Here is a 16774-nt window from a genome sequence, read left to right as displayed (position 1 = left end):
TCCGCTTGGGCTGCCATGGCAGAACACCACAGACCGAGTGGCATAAACAACAGAAATTTATTTCTTATGGTTCCAGAAACTAAAAGCCCAAGGTCAAGTTGCCCAGCAGGTTCAGTTTCCAGTGAGGGCTCTCTTCCTGGTTTGTGGACGGCCGCCTTCTGGCTGTGTCCTTGCATGGCCCTTCCTCAGTGTGTGCGTGGGGTTGCCGGGGGAGATAGTTCTCTGGTGTCTCTTCTTAAAGGACTCTAATTCTACTGGATCGAGGCCCTCTCCTTATGACCTTGTCTAACCTCAATGACTTCCATAGAGACCCCATCTCCAAATACAGCCACACTGGGGGTTAGGACTTCAACATATGAATTGGGGGGACACATTCTGTTGAAAACAGCCTCTCCAGTGGTGGCACCCCCAAAATTTATGCATAAGGAAGTACTGTTTGGGGGGAGAGGAGTGGCTGGTGCAGACACCCAGGGACACTGTCTTGAAGCTGCATTTGCACAGCAGTCACAGGAGTTTTACTCAGCCCGGGGTTTACCTAGGGGAGGATCAGGGGCCAGGAGAGATAGGGGAGGGTCACCAAGTCCCTCCTTAATTCCCCCTTGAAGCTGCTACTGCTCTCTGAAGAGGTGACATTTGAGCTGAGGCCTGAAGGAAGGGAAAGAGCCAAGCTGGGAAGAATGGGTGGACAGGCATTCAACAAGAGGGAACACAGAGCGCAAAGGATTTTAGATGGCAAGAAATCTTGTTGCATTTGAAAGAGTTCCCTGTCGCCGGCCACTGAGGACAAGAGGTAGAGACATGTAAGGTGAGGTTGGCAGGGTGCCAGGTGCCAGGCTATGCAGCCTTAGAATTTATTCTACGAACAATGGGAAGATATTGGAGGTGTTTAAAGCAAGGGCAGGGCAAGATAGGAATTAGAAATATTTTGATTAAAGCTCTCCTTTCTGTTGGTTCTCCCCACTGGGGGCTGCAGGTGGCCGAGGTGTTCCCGAACATGAACATGCAGCTTGTCATCTCCGTCTCCACCCCGCCACACCTGTCCATGCAGTCCTCCGGCCTCGCCCTCAGCCCTTACCTGGAGGCTCAAACCTTTGCCATCCTCCCCAACTCCTCCCTGGCTTCCCTCTTCCTGCTGGGCTTGGTAAGCTGTTCCTGGGTGTGGGCAGGTGGGGAGCCCTGTGCCGTGCCGCGAGCCCTGTCCTTGGAGTCAGGAGACTGGGCAGAATCCTGCCCAGATTCAAATCCGGACAGTGTGACTCCAGAGCCTGCGACCAGCTCAACTCAGCTGCTCTGGCTCCTATGGGCATTCATTCCCCAGCCGTCCATTTGCGCATTTGTTTAGTTATTAATTCAATTATTCATTCACTCAATTTTTCATCCATTCAATTATTCCTTCCATGTTTGCTAGAAATACGTGTGCTGGTTCCAATTCATTCATTTATATCTTTAGTCATTCAATTATGTATTTGTGTATTTGTTCATTCATTCATTCACTTATTCTCTCAATTAGTAATTCCTTCAGTCGTTCATTAGCTCGCTGAAATGTGCTACACCTTTTCCACGTGCACTCATTTATTCAATCATTCACTTACTTATCCCTTTGTTCAACTGTGTATTTGTTCATTCGTTCCTTCATTCACCATTTATTCATTCATGCCTATCTTTGTTTATTCCTTCATTTGCGTATTCGTTTAATCCTTCAGCCAGGTTTTCATTCCACTATTGATGCGTGTGTTCATTCATTTGATCACGCCATCACTCTGCAACCGTTTGGTGGCACCTACGACGGCCACGGGGGATGTGGACCAGACTCTCTCCCCTCCTGGAGGCACTTGGAGGCCTTCGGCAGGTGTGGCCAGCCTCAAGCTGTTGTCTCTGCTTTGCAGACAGAGCAGCTTCTGAGGGGTGACACAGACTACACAGGACCCCTGGGGTGGGAGCCTCGGTCCTCTGCCTCGATAAGTATTTTTTTAACAAATCAATGTATAAGTGGTCGTGAGAATAGGGCTGGCCCGGACTCCAGCCCTGAGGTCTGTCTCACACAGCCCTTCCGGGAGTGACCTGGGGACCCTGAAATGGCCCAGGAGCAGGGGGAGAAAATGGAAATTGGCTGACAGTCGGGGACTCAACGGCCACAAAGCCCAGAGAAGTCTCCCCGGTCCTCGGGCTCTGCCGGCCTGACCCGGTGGCGCGGGCTGCCCTCCCGAGCCTTTGTGACGCTGACCCTCGTCGTCTCGGAGGCCTCCAAGAGCCCAAGCCCTGGGTCCGGGCACTTCACGCTGGGTCGTTGCTTTGCAGAGCACGAACGCTTCTGTGGAGGTTGGCGCCATGTCCAGCAGGCTTGTCGGGGAGCTCAAGTTGGACAGGTAAGTGGGCCTGTGGGGACAGGAGGAGGGGCCTGCCCATCCCCTCTTGGTGCCCGTGGGGCAGCAGAGGCCTTAGGATGTACGTAAGCACTGTGCTCCTGCTTTCCTGTGTCCCCATCACAGTTAAGCCTCAAGCAGTGAGCAGTGGGCACTATATCCCCATTTCGCACACAGCAAAACTGATGCTCAGAGGCAAAGCGGCTTGCCCAGGATCACACACTATAGGGCGACCAATCTTCTTGGTTTGCCCAGGAGTGTCCCAGTTTTAGCACTGAAAAGTCCTGTGTCCCAGGAGAGCCCATGGCCAACCAGTGAGCCAACCAATGAGCCAGGCCACACCCAGCCACACAATGCCCGGCCCTCCTTGGCACTCGGAAATCCCACTTCAACTTCAGCAACCACCCCCTGCTGGGAGACTCTGGAATCCACGTGGCCCGGGTTTGAATCCAGCAGCGTGGGCCCTGCCATGAGGCTGCCTGCATTTGAAGAGCAGCTCGCCTTGGCAGGCACCAAAACTCTCCAAACCCCAGCCTCCCTGGCTGTCAAACCCCAATAATTATGCTTTGCCAACAGCAACATCGTGAGGATTAAATGAGATATTAATATGCAGTGACGTGTGTAGAACACTTGAAAGGGTGTAATAAACCCTCAGTAAGCATGAGGGAAGAGGAAGACAGAGAAACATACAGAGAAAGAGAAATACAGAAATGGAGGGAGAGACATAGAGAAAGAGACAGGGAGAGACACAGAAAGGAGACACTCAGAGGAAGAGACAGAGGCACAAAGGGAGGGAGGAGAGAGACAGGAAGAGCGACTGCAAGACAGATACGGACAGGTGGGGACACATTATGGCAGAGGCCAGGAGACAGAGGGAGGGATGGGGAGAGGCAGAGAGCAGGAGCCACTCAGGGCAGATGTGACGACCCCGACACACAGACCTGGCAGCTGTCTCTTCACCACGTTCACGCTGTTTCCACAGAGCCTCGACCCGCGTCCCTGCCTGCTCCCGCCTTCTCGCTGGCACCGAGCTGTCCTTCCCAGCCCCAAGACTGGCTCCTGAGGGTCCCACACTGTGTATTGCTCCTGGCATCATTTTGACAAGCGTTACTGCTTCCAAAACATGTGGATTCCATTTTTCTGAAACACCTGTGGGCCCCTCCAGTCGAGGAGCCGGAGAGGATACAGCTGGGTGTCGGCTGAACACAGATTGTGAAATATGCGGAGGGCTGCGGGTCAGTACGACAAGCCACAGAGCAGGGACCCTGGGGCTACTGCCTCTGGGTGAGCAAGAGCAAGTTCTCAAACTCTGCAGTGTTGGACACGACAAAGGCTTTGGCCTCGGGGAGACCTGTTTGAAATCCTGCTTTGCTAATTGTTAGCTGTGTGGCCTTGGGCAGTTGCTTACCCTCTCTGAGCGTCAGTTTCCTCATCTGTAAAATGAGAAGCCCTCGCCTCTTGGGGTGTTACTGGCATTCAGTGGGAGAAAGCATCCAACACGGTGAATGATAGGGGCTTAATAAATGGCCACATGTCCCCCTTTCTCAGAGATCACTGTTAAAATGCCATGAAGGCCAAAAGGGGGGAATAGTTTATGGGTCAGGTAACTGAAAAGTCCACGGGTTTCAGGCAAGGGTGGACCCAGGTGCTCAAATGATGTCCTTAGGAATCAGGCTCTCTCTACCTCTTGGCTCTGCTGCCCTTTGTGCTGGCTTCATTCCCAGCAGGCTGTCACCAAGTGGTGGCAAGATAGTCACCAGTAGCTTCCTTATTTTCCTTGAGAAAAGAGAGCACCTCCTTCCTTATATTCCTAGCAGAAGTCCAGGGGCCAATTGTCACCGGGCCAGCATGGGTCACAGGTCCATCCCTGCAGCAGTTACTTTGGCAGGAGAGGGGGATGACGCACTTTGGCCAGCGCGGGCCAGGGCCCAGGGTGGGGTCAATGGCACTAACGGTTCAGGGAAAGGGAAAATCAGGGGGCTGTGACCAGAGGGAAGGGGATGGACACTGGGCGGGAAAACCAGGCAGTATCTACCAGACTGGGCCCCTTCTCCCCAGCAGCTGAGTTCTCCCTGGGGTCGCGCAATCGGTGGTCTCAGTCTCCCCTCCCCTTGTCACAGGCTGCTCCTGGAACTGAAGCACTCGAATATCGGCCCCTTCCCGGTGAGTCTGAGACCCTTGGTGGCCTCTTCCTTCTCCTGATCTGGGGGGACGTGTCACGGGCTCGTGGCACTATTTGGGTTCATTTGCATATGATTTGGTTGTGAATTACTGGTGCGAGGAGCTCGGTGGGCAGAGAGACCCGAGCCGGAATCCCTGCTCCACGCTCACTAACTGCGAGGCCTTGGGCAAGTCTCTTCGCTTCTAAATTTCGGACTTTCTGCCCGTGAGTTGGTGTGAGGAGGTTTAAACAGGATTAAACAAGCACAGTCCAGTTCAGAAATCTGCCCCACAAATGTTTGCTGAGTGGACAAATTAATTGCTTTCCTGAGCACCTATGATGAGCCAGGTACTGTTCCAGGCATGGGGAGTGCCAATGAACAAGACAGGGAAGCGACGCCTCTCAGAGCCTTACGTGGGGGGACAGAAAGGAAGGTCACAGTCAGAATTAGGAAAAGCAAAAAGGGGGTGGGGTAGAAAGTGATGGGGGGAATTAAGGGTGAGAGGGTGTGATCACGGAAGGCCTCTCTAAGGAGGTGATATTAACACTTGGGCTGAAGGAAGAGAAGGATCCAGCAGAGGGACCAGCAGGGGCAAAGGCCCTGTGGTGGGAACAAGTGTGGCACGTTTGGGGACTGGAGAAAGCCAGTGCGGCCAGAGAGACAGGCAGGGGCTGGTTCACCCAAGGCCTCTGGGATAGGCTAGAGGGGCGCACTGTCCCCTGCAGGGAGTGACATGGTGTGATCTACACCGACACCCCTGGTGGGGGTGGGGGCAGCGGGCGACAGACCAGCAGGGTCAGTGGGGAGGGCGTGCAGTTGTCCGTGTGAGACGGCGAGGACTGGGACTCGGCCCGGAAGAGGGAGAGCGAGGGTGGACTGGAGACAGATTTGGGAAGTCGAGTTGGACAGAGCCTGGTGAGAGATTTGACGTGTGGGGGGAGGGAGGGACCACCGGGATGACTGCTGGGGTCTGGGTGGAGCCGCTGGACGCATGGCTTCTGGCTGAGACGGAGAAGGGAAGGGCTGGCGGGAGGGGAGCAGCAGGGGTCACCCCAGCCCGCAGGGACAATCCCACCGCCAGGGCCTCTCTGCCCACGGGGAAGGAGGTCTGCCCCTGCTGTGGAGGCAGACGGGGAGTTGCCCCTGGAAGCAGCAAGTTGTGGCCGGTCCTGTTCCCCACCGGCCATTCAGAGCATCTGCCCTGGTATCTTCCATCATCAGCCACAGGGTGCTGATTCTGTCCAGGGTCTCACTACGCTGGCCTGAATCTCCCGGCGGGCCTGTGGTTGAACCCCGGTTCCCACTGCTCCGGAGAACATTTCCTTAGATCCCTGAGGTGCCCTCAAGTTCCCCACCAAGTCAGTACCTCGTAAGCCACCCAGTCCCAAAGTCATACTGTCTCGATGTCCCCTCCAAATCTGATTAAAGTCCAGCCAGCCATTTCCACCTAATGAGGTTACAGCAAACAGAAGGACCAAACGCAACCTCACTGTATTTTCATGGATTTACTGGTGCCAAGGTGCTCTCGGTGATCGGCTTCTGCAGAAAATAAAAATTTAAAGTTCCCAGGATTCATAGGAAGGAGGGCAGTACCATTGGTGAGGCGATGGAACTGTAGCCCGGGGAAGGAAACTCAATTCCTCCAGGCACAAAAACATACATTTGCAAGTTATAGACGTCACCACTAATGCAATCAACCGGAAGGTTTTACACTGTTTTTGAATATTTTTTATTATTGCCAAAGCAAAGCATACACACTATAGAGCAGTCAGAACCTACAGGTTTGCAAAACAAAGAAAATAAAGACCATCCACGTTTTCATCACTTAGCTAATAATTTGGAGTACATTCTTCCTGGCCTTTTGCTATGCCTATTTAATTAAAAAGATGGAATTATGTGATTTCTATAGCCTGCTTTTTCTCGCTCAAAAATATATCACAAATATCTCTGTGTTGATAATTATATTTCTACAGTATCATTCTTAACAGTTGTGTAATATTCCTTAGTATCAAAGTATCACCACTTCCTCCAAGTGATCCCCCTGTTGTTGGACATGTGGGTTGCTTTTAAGTGATAGTTTTGGTAAAATTTATTACTTTGGTGAGCATCCTTGCATCTAAATTTTTGCTCACACCCTATATTATTTCCTTAGGATAAATGCCTTGGAGGCATGTTTGCTGGCCCGAAAAGCGCACACGTTTTTAAGGCTTTTGATGAACATTGCCAAATAGTCCTCAAAAAGGCTAATTCAGTTTGCCCTCTAGCCTGTAGTGTCTGAGGGGTTGCTTTTTTTTTTTTTTTTCCTTCTAGAGGAAGGGTCTCACTCTGTCACCCAGGCTGGAGTCACAGTGGCATGATCATAGCTCACTTCAGCCTCAAACTCCCAGGCTCAAGCCATCCTCCTGCCTCAGCCTCCCGCATAGGTAGAACTACAGACATGTGCCATCATGCCCAGCTAATTTTTAAATTATTCTTTAGAGAGATAGGGTCTTGCTATGTTGCCCAGGCTAGTCTCAAACTCCTGGGTTCAAGTGATCCTCCCACTTCAGCCTCCCAAAGTGCTGGGATTACAGTGAGCCACTGTACCCAGCTGAGGATGCATTTTTTAAACCAAGGTTTTCACATTTAAATACTCTCTGGTGACTTTCCTTATCATTGTCAGAAGGTATAAAGCTTTGCGCCTTACAATTTAGAGCATGCTTTACATCTGGGACCATTAGAGCGAAAGAAATCACTTCTGTGACCTTGACTGGGTGGCAGAGTTTTCACATCATCACGTGTGTCCAGCTCGCAGCAGTTCTCCCAGCTGTGAGGTCGCTGAGCCCACCGGGTGGCAGGGAGGGTGACGGAGGACGGCTGATCCCAAGGTGCCCTGATGACGTGGGTCTTGTTCTCCTTCTGGCTCTCAGGTCTCACTGCTGCAGGCTGTCTTGGACTACGTCGTGCCCACTCTTGTGCTTCCCAGGGTTAACCGTAAGGAACTTTGCACAAACGATTGGTTTTTAGTCATGGAGGAAGAGGCTGGGGTTGATTACCTACAGGTGCCTGAGACCCGGCCCCAGTTGTGAGAGCTGGAGGGTGGTCACCTCATGAGACAAAGGCTTATTAATATCCCCATTTTTCATGGAGGAAATGGAAGATCAGAATGGTTGAGTGATTTACCTCAGGTCCCACAGCAGGCAAGAGGTGGAGCTTGGGTTTGATCCCAGCTCTGAAGCCAGAGCTTTTTCCAACTCTGGGAGAAGGACCAGGGAGTCTCCTGCTAACCTGGAGAGCTTCAGGCAGGCCTGCCCCTAACCTTTGAGAGCCAGGGGCAAGAGTACAATAGAGGCCACATAACCTGTGACTAGGATATTTAGAAATTAAAAATTAATTCAACAAGTTATTATACAGAACATGATCTAGCCTCCCCCCTTGACAAACACAGCTTCAAAATGAGCTGGGAGCCCAGGCCCAAATTTGGAACTGCAGAATTCCACGCCAGAATGTGGTGTTGGGGGAACTGGCCACTGCCCATCCCTGGCTTTGTCCTAAACACGGAGGGGCTCCGTGCACACACACGCAGACACCCCTGTATGTCCATGCTCTGTCCCCACCGTCGCAGGCAGCTGGCCCTTGGCAGAGCAGCGCCCTCAGGAGGGCAGTCTTGGGAAGAGGCCCACACGGGGCCAGGAAGTGGGCTTGGGGCCGACGGAGAACCACGGAGGGGAGGTGCAGGCCCCGGGGCAGCCGTGCTTTCAGGCACGGACACCCCTGCCAGTCCCCACCTAGTGCAGGGCTCACGGGTCCAGGGGGGCTGCCCACCCTGGCTCTCCTGCCTTCCCTCCCTCCTGGTGCTCACGCTGGTCTCCGCCGCAGAGAGGCTGCAGAAGGGCTTCCCTCTCCCGATGCCCTCCCACGTCCAGCTGCACAACCTGATGCTTCGGTCTCACCAGGTGAGTGTCCAATGTCTGTTCTCGACAACAATGGTGACCTATTGCTGCGACGCTCCCTCTATGCCAAGCCCTGCATCGGGTGCCTTCTCCCCTCACAACAACCCTGGGCTGTGGGTGCTGTTAATAAGCAGAGAAGACAGACCAAGGCTCAGAGAAGCCACGCGTGTTAAATGAAGTCCAGGTTCAAAGCCAGACTCCCGACTTTGAACCAGCACTGCCTCATTCCCACGATACACTCGGCAAACATGGAACTCATCTGGTGGCCCTCGAGCCTCTTATAAGGTGGGTGCATTTAAATAGTTAACAAATATACGTCGCATGCCTTCTTGTGCACCCTGCATCGTGCCAGGCACTGTGAGTATAAAATGTGGTCAGTGTCTGGCAGATTTAGACACAGTACAGAAGCCTTCCTGGTGGCTCTCGCCCCGCCTGACCTCTGTCAGCATGTGACACACCAACCCGTGTCCTTGGCTTTCTTCTCTCGGTTTCCAGCATGTCCCAACAACGCTGTTACCTCTGCAACAACAACACCCCCCAGTACTGCAGTTCTTACCTTGCTCAAGGGCTTTCCCGGTAACTTGTGGCCCTCGTGGGAAACGCCCACGTCACCCAGACTCCTCGCTCCCCCTTAGCTGCCAATGTCATCAATCAATCCCCAGTTCTTTAGACCAGGGAGCTGATGGGGCTGAGAGACTGTAGAAAACTATCCGGGAGAGCAGAGGAAACACATTTTACCAAGTTCCCCACATTTTACCCAGTTCATCCATTTAAAAAAAAAAAAAAAAAAAAAGAACGACTCCATGGCACAATTTAATTTCTTCATTTCTGGAGATTCTGAGCGAAGGGCACAAAGGAGCAAAGAGAGGTGGTTTTGCAGCCTTGGTTGGAACAAGGGCTCCCTCGAGCTGCCACGAGGCAGGGATGACAAACGAAGCCTCCAGAACAGTCCAGGGCTCTTCGCGTCTGAGAAGGAAGCCGCTGCCAGGGACGCTGCTGACGGATTCGTGGGCACTGGCGGCGGCTGACGTGCAGACCCCCGTGGCCAGACCCCGAGGGCCCCGGACTTCGTGTCAGCAGGCAGGCCCCGTCCTGCTCTCCCCGTCCCCGTGGCGGGCTCCCGAAGTTCCCTTCTCAAAACCCTGGCAGCCCCACGCTCACAAAGGGGGGTGCGCCTCCGTCTCTCCCCAGGGTGTCCTGCTGTTCGGGGCTGACGTTCACCGCCGCTGAAGTCGCCGGTGAGCTGGAGGCCGTCGGCCGCACCTGTGCCTGATGGCCCGCGGGCCCGGGCTGCCTTTCTCCAGGGAATCCGCTCCAGATCTTGACCAAGAAACCCCTCGCAGACTTCTCTGGACTCAGACTCAGACACGGTCTGACCGTGGGGGACTGTTCACCGGACAAGTGCATGGTGTGTATGTCAAGGGCGAAGGCTGCACGGACGTTTCCTCCAGAAATTGTGTTTCCATTGTAACCACGACATTTCCCTCTGTGCTTCCCCCACACACACACACATACACACACACAAAAAAAAACCCTCTGTTTTTCTCCTGCGGATTCTGTGTGCCGGTCTTGTTTCTTGCTTTATGTTCATCCATTTATCTATTCGTTGGCTGTAACCAGCGTGGCCTGCAGCACCAGTTTACAGCACCGATTCGATCGCTTCTTTTTATTTCTACAATTAATCTCCTGAAGTCCCCACGTGCCTACATGAGCAGAGAGTCTCATTGCTCAAAGTGTCCTTGGGGTTTTCTTAGTCCAGATTCCCAGTGCCACGCAGTCTGGAGAATATATATACCGCCGGGCCACACAGTGTTGCTGTCGAATAGCGACCATTCCGGACAGAGTGTTTGTTTCCTGGCAGTGTAGCCACCGGTCCACTGGGGCTGTTGCTCCTGTCGCCACCACACGGTGTCGCTGTTGAACAGCCATCCTGCACACCTGTCTTCCCTGCCCCACACCTGGGCTCCATTAGTCCATGCTCTCTTCCCAGCCCTGTGCCCAAAGCAGAACACTGGGTCAGGCCGCAGAGGCCATTGGGGTTCATCTTCAATCACCTTTTTGGGTGCAATTGCTACTTCCCCATGACTCTCCTGGCCCGGTGTGAAGCCAGATCACCAGCCCAGACTGTCTTTGGACTTAAGGTGAGTTCTCTCGGGGGCTTTGGGCCATTTCCTGCCATGGGACATCAGGGGGGCTACTTCAGGCCATTAGATGGGTTTGGATAGCCTTGTACTTCAAATTGATTGAGTCCCGGAAGGCCTCTCTAAGCTGTTGGCATTTGGTCTGAGACCAGAAGGATAAACACCACCACACCTGCAGGGTTTGACGCAGACAGTGGAGCGAGGGGTGACATGGCCAGATTTAGTGTTTAAAATATTTCGTTTTGACTTCTGAATGCATCAGAAGGGCAAGAGTAGAAGGGGATGGACATAAATTAGGAATCTGTTGTTATTCAGACTCCAGCCAGGTTGCTGATGGTAAAAGTGGAGAAAAGTATTTGCAGTGAGCAAACCAGGTAAAAGATATTTATTTTATTTCCTTTTTAAAGAAAAATGCATGCACTTCTGCTAACATCATTGATTCTCTGTTAAATGGAGGTAGAAGCTCCAGGGCCACACAGGAACGGAGGGCCATTGATCAAGCACTCACAGGAGTCAAGCACAGCACATGGACCATCTCATTTAATCCTCATAGCACTCTCCTTCCCCCAAGGTGGGAACTGTTCGGTCCTTTTAGATTGAGTTACTCTCCCCAGATCACACAGCTGGCAAGAGGCAGCGCTGGAATTCCAACCCTATCTGTCATCAGAGCCCGAGCTCTTTCCACTCCTCCCAGATTTTCAAATCTGGTCTGTTTGGAGGCTTGGCAAGTTTAAGGCAGGACTGCTGTGTTCAGTTGCATAGGTTGTACACTATAAAAAAAAGCACTCAGCTTGAGGAAACAAAAATCCTTCTCAAATTTGTCCACCAGGAGGATGCACGTTTTTCTGTTTGCCAAAGGTTAGTGGAGGCCCCAGGTAGGAACAGAAGAACAGCCAGTGAGGCTAGAAGGAAGAGAGCGAAGGGAAGCACAGCGTGGGATGAGGCAGGGAGGCCATGAAGACTGTTAAGGACTCTGGGTTTTGTTGCAAAAGATAAGGGAAGCCATTGGAGAGTCTTGAGCAGGAGAATGTCACAATCCAATTCACATTTTAAAAGACCCTTCCGGCTGCTGTGGGGAGAGTAGCTGGTAAATACACAGCCCTGCCCTCCCCCTGCCCCACCCTCACGTCCTGTCCCATCATTCTCTTGAGAGATAGTTGGCCCCTCCTACACCTGCCCTCTACTCTCCCAAACATACGGCAGCCCCTGCTCCACTCTCCACAGAAACACTGCACTGAGTTCTTGGACCTAAAGTCGGTGAGAGGAACACATTGTACATGGGACCCTCTCTCTAATGGCTGAGAGAAGGCAGTTGTTTGGGGGCCAGGATTCGAGGAGCGTTCCCAGCACGCTGCAGATGGTCTGCCCAGCTGCCTGTGCAACCGCTGTGCCTGCAGCTTCTCCCTCAGGCTAAGCATCGTCTGCTCCGAATGACTGCGAATGCGATTGGGGTTTCTTGGGTGGTGTTGAAAATGATCTAAAATTAGATTGCTGGGATAGTGGCACAACTCTGTGAATATACTAAAAACCACTGAACTGTACACTTTAAGTGGGTGAATGTCATGGTATATGAAATATATATATCAATAAAGTGGAAAACAAAATTAAAGAACGAAAAGAATTGTCCCCCCCAGATGGCCTGAACGCTCACCATTCCCTTCTGGGATAGGCATTGCCCTCTCGGGGTTCCTCCTGGAAATGCTGATTTGTTAAATACGAGGGAGGGGCAGAGAAGGAGGGGACACAGAAAGACACTGTGTTCATTGTTTTTGCCGTATCTCACTAGTGGCCATGGGTGGCCCTGCCCTGGGTCAGTCTCTTCAGGTTTATTTGCCCATTTAATCCTAATGACAACTTCTACAGGTAGACAGGGTGGCCTTCATCTTGCAGAGGAGGAGTCTGTGGAGAGGTAATGTGGCCTGCTCCAGGTGTTCAGAGCCTGGGCTCTGGAGTCACCTGGCCCTGGTTTCAAACATACACCCAGCCCCCCTGATGAGCTGTGTGACGTTGCAAATGTTACTTAACCTCTCTGGTCCTCCATTTCCTCCTCTGAAAAGGAGAGATAAAGCTTTGCTGTCTTCTTTGTTGTGAGATGATTGGGATGAATCAGAGGGTACACTTGGTGGGCTCATGGCACAGTGGGTAAGAGCATGAGCTGTAGTCCCAGATGTCTTGGGTTCAAGTCTCAGCTCTGCTATTTACCAGCTGTGTGACCTTGGGCAAGTTACTTAATTCTCTGGTCTTCAATGTTCTCATCTATAAACGGAAACTCACGATAGTACCTACCCCATAGTTACTATGAGAGTCGAGTACATGGGAAACCTGTGGCATGGGGTTGACAGGAGTAATCCAAGTTAGCTCTAACATTAACACACCCAGTTCTTCTCACTATATTGTAACGCCTACATCTAGCCTGCCACGGGTGTGTTCCCAATGCCTGCCACATAGTAGGTGCTCAATAAATATTTTATAAATGATCTGGAATTCAACATTTGCATGACCCAAAGCCATTATGCCAGTGATTCTCAAGACATGATCCAGGGCTGTCTGCCTGGGCGGGTCTGACTCTAAGAATCGAAGCCTCTGTCTGGCCGGAAGTCGGGGCCTAGCCTCTGCAGCTCAGTAACAGGCTCACAGTGTGACCAGGGCCCGTCCTGCTCCCCGTCTGGGTCTCCGGTTCCCCATCTATAAAAGGAATTCAGGAAAAGGACTCAATAAAGTGAGCTCTGGCAAATATTAAAGAATCTCTTCTGGCTGAGAAATTTTCATTTCAACAGAAATTCCTTAGGGTCCCCAAAGCTATCAAGACCCAATAAAACGAGGCAACCGCTGGGATTTTAGATGCTGCCGATTGCAGAGGCAAAGGGGGGGGCGGTGGAAGGAGAGATGGGAGGTCTTCAAGTTCCTTAGATTCCTCGGGGGGGGGGGGGCAGGGGGGCTGTGTAGCCACATGGCCAGCCCAGCTCCAGGCAGTCTCCTGGCAGCCCAAGTAGACGACACTACACTAGATCATCACCGACATTAGTGTTTTTCTTTTGTAAATCCACAGGCCTCAGGGCTGTGTGTGTATACGGATCTGCAGGTGTTGGGACTAGGGACGGGGCTGCGGTGAATATCAACCCCCCCCCCCCCCGGCCCCCGACTCCAAAGCAGCCGACAGAGATTCAGCACTGCAGGTCTTCATGGCGTCATTCTCTTTCGACAAGATCCAATGTCCCCAGGAGTGGAGGCACCGTCATAGAAAACTATTGCAAATGAGAGTGAACGGAGTTCCAGAATCGCTGAGCTTGGAGGCAACTGGGAGCTCGTTTAGTCCCTCATTCCTGAAGCGCGACCCCCGGTCAGCAGCATCCTGGCATCACTGGGACTTGTCAGAAAGGCAGAGGCCCAGCCCCCACCCCCAAGGAACCCGTTGGGTCAGAATTTGCATTTAAACAAGATCCCTGGGGATTTACGTACAAGGCTCAGTTTCTGACACACTGTCCTAGTCCCCATCCGCTGTCATCGGCATCTGGGGGGGAAAGCGAGGCACAGAGAGGGGTGGAGTTTGCCCCAGGTTCCACGGCCCATCGGGATCAGGGCCTTGACAAAGACCTGTACAGACTCTGGAAAGAACTCAGAGCTCTCTGCAAGGGACAGGCATTTGCTACAAACGATCGGTAAGTGCACAAGAAATGCTGGGAGCTGCTAATCACGTCCACCAGGGGCCAGGAGGAAAGAGACTCCAACTCTCATCGTTCCTGGGATTTGAATGAAGGGGCTATTTATAGAGCTGGGGGACAGGCTTGGGGAAGTCAATCGGGGACCAGCATCCCCAGGGGTGAAGCAGCAAAGAAAGGTGTCCGGGTATCCGAGCCCAGCGGGAGGGGGGCCATGGGCCACGGGTTACTGGGGGACACGGCCACGACCCGACCCGTGATCTAAGAGCAGAAGGGAGCAGGAAAGGTGCTCTGACCCCTGACCTCCTGCCATGCTGTCCCTTGGCTGACCCCAACCAGAGATGAGGGAACGGAGTCACAGAGTGACCCAGGTCACCCGGTGGGGGTGTCGGGATTCACGTCCAGGGGCCCCAGAGTCCAGAAATGTAAACAGGCTGCGTCCATTCCTGCGGCAGCTATCTGCTGTGTGCTGCTCAGTGTTCCAGACACTGGGGATTACAAATTCTGGGTTTTCCAAAATCCTTTCAACGAACACTTTTGTAGTCAGAATTCAACAAACACCATCCTTGTTAAAAGAGAGTGTTTTCGCTGCCGCAGGAGGGTGGCCAGAGTGGTGGCAGCTGTCCCTTTTGTGGAGGTGGAGAGACAGCCAGGCGGAAGAAAGGCCCAGGGGCTCTGGCCAGCGTTGGGTTCACGCTGCTCCCTGAGGCCTCTGCTGGGTCCTGGGTCATTGTCGGGAACCTTAGCCAGGGGCGGGCACCTGTGGGGGCGGAGGCCTGGCCTGGGGCCACGAGGCAGCTCCAAGGTGCAGCGGTCACTGCTGTGGGAAATTCCCACCCCTGCAAACAGCGCCAAGGGGGGACATCCGCAAACTGCTGCCAGAGGAAGAGCAACATCCACGTCCCCACAAGGCCCCCACTGTCCTCCCCAGCTGCGCAGGCTGAGGTCCAGGAAGCAGAGGCCCCGAGGGACACACCAGAGAGAGCTTTCCTGCTCCCAGTCTCCCGGAGGCCGGCTCTCTCCCATCCTTGGGCCTCTCCGGAGAGGCCTGACCCGACCCTCGTTTTGGGATGGCGTCCCACAGACCTGTGCTCGATCCCTGGGTGACCGTGGCCACATCACTTCACCTCGCTGAGCCTCAGTTCCTTCATCTCTGGATGAGACTAAAATACTCACCTTCGGGGGGTGCTGTGGGGATGAGAGGAGACGGGCAGCTTAACCAGCATGGTGCCTGCACATAGTAGGTGCTCAAGAAGCAGATGGGCTTCCCCCCCAGTTCCCACAGGCTGCTGCAAGGATCATGGGATATGGAAGGCTCAGTCCTGCCCTCAAGAAGCAACCAGGCTGGTGGGGTGGGGTGTGGGGGTGAGGGCCAGACAAGGACCCCAACAAAGCTCAGCCAAAGTGACAGGGACAGCCCAGCACAGAGGAGCAGAGAGGCCTGGGCTGTGGGGTTCCTTGCGCTCAATGTGGGACGTTCTGATCATAACCTCAGCGCCTTCCAGTGCCATTTGTGACCCGTGGGTGGTCACCCTGCTACTCCTGCCACATTCACTCAGTTGAGGCAGTCACAAAGATCCACCCAATTTCATGGGAAGGAAGGGAAGGGGGTAGAGACTCCAGCTTTCAACGGGAAGAGTAGCAAAGAATTCATGGATATATTTTCAAAGGACCACAATTACCAAAAAGCAGAGAGTGTTTAATGCTGTGACAGAGAAAGCACAAGGAAGACAGTGCAAAGGTCCTCAGAGAAGGACCTTTCTCCAATCCAGAGAAACATGGAGTAGTCAGAGAAGGCTTCCTGGAGGCGAGGGCGGAGCAAAGCTCACAAATATAGGAAGTCCTGGGGCAAAACTCTAAAATTTAAGCACAATCTCTACTATAAATTTTGTTTTCCAAAATGAAATTTTAATATCTTTACTTTACTGCAAATATAATATTATATATGGTGCCACTGGAAACCAATCCTTCATGAGCACCTTTCTTTAGCAAGAAATACATTTATCTCTGCGGCCTCACTTTAAATGGCGCGTCATAATTCATTGAACCCACGTCCTTTTGTCGCACACATTAGGTTTGGTCTCACTTCTCCCTGTTCCACACGTGGGCAGTGGGCGTCCCAGGGCAGTGACCCTATTGCACACCGACTTCGTTACGTGCTTGGGGACAAGTTCCAGAGGTAGGATCGCCGGGTCACGGCCATGCAGCCGTGTAAAGATTTGTGAATGGCCTTCCAGAAAATTTTGCCACCAGGAAGGTTTGAAAGAGCCTGTTTTCCCATGGGGGAAACATTTTCTTTTTTTTAAATAAACAGAGTTGAGTGTGAAGAAGAGAGTCTGGAAGGCACCAGACGTGGCTTTACCTTCTGCTCTGCCGTTTGTTGGGTGTCAGATCTTGAGGGAGTGAGGTGGCGGCCTCTCTGAGCCTCAGTTTCTTCTTCTGTAAAACCAGGCCTCCCTAGCTGAGCTCTCAGGAGACCGGCTGAGACGAGGCAAGGCCTCTGGGGATGAGTGAGGG

At 52.8% G+C, this 16774-nt stretch overlaps 1 protein-coding gene and 1 long non-coding RNA gene across 3 annotated transcripts in view; one reads left to right on the top strand and one right to left on the bottom strand.

Annotated features, from left to right (window-relative positions):
• BPI (bactericidal permeability increasing protein) overlaps window positions 1-16625 on the top strand; it is a 34218-nt gene extending 17593 nt beyond the window's left edge. Inside the window, exons 10-15 of one of the 2 annotated variants that reach the window (XM_069495497.1) lie at window positions 974-1141; window positions 2299-2366; window positions 4484-4526; window positions 7435-7498; window positions 8384-8460; window positions 9649-16625. In XM_069495497.1, the coding sequence (XP_069351598.1) occupies window positions 974-1141; window positions 2299-2366; window positions 4484-4526; window positions 7435-7498; window positions 8384-8460; window positions 9649-9687 (459 nt within the window). In that variant the 3' untranslated portion in view covers window positions 9688-16625. Of the gene's footprint in view, window positions 1-973; window positions 1142-2298; window positions 2367-4483; window positions 4527-7434; window positions 7499-8383; window positions 9515-9648 lie in introns of those variants that run through there. The other variant, XM_069495496.1, reaches the window with a different exon arrangement.
• LOC138400557 (uncharacterized) lies at window positions 7460-8523 on the bottom strand. Its single transcript, XR_011236370.1, has 3 exons — window positions 8458-8523; window positions 7688-7871; window positions 7460-7506 (listed from the first exon to the last, which is right to left on the bottom strand). It is a non-coding gene; the product is annotated as an uncharacterized lncRNA (long non-coding RNA).
• Window positions 16626-16774: the final 149 nt, after the last annotated feature.

This window comes from Eulemur rufifrons, chromosome 20 (genome assembly GCF_041146395.1).
Source record: "Eulemur rufifrons isolate Redbay chromosome 20, OSU_ERuf_1, whole genome shotgun sequence".
Taxonomy (NCBI): Eukaryota; Metazoa; Chordata; class Mammalia; order Primates; family Lemuridae; genus Eulemur; species Eulemur rufifrons.
Note: the sequence above shows the minus strand (reverse complement) of the source record. Positions and strands in the feature narration are given on the sequence as shown.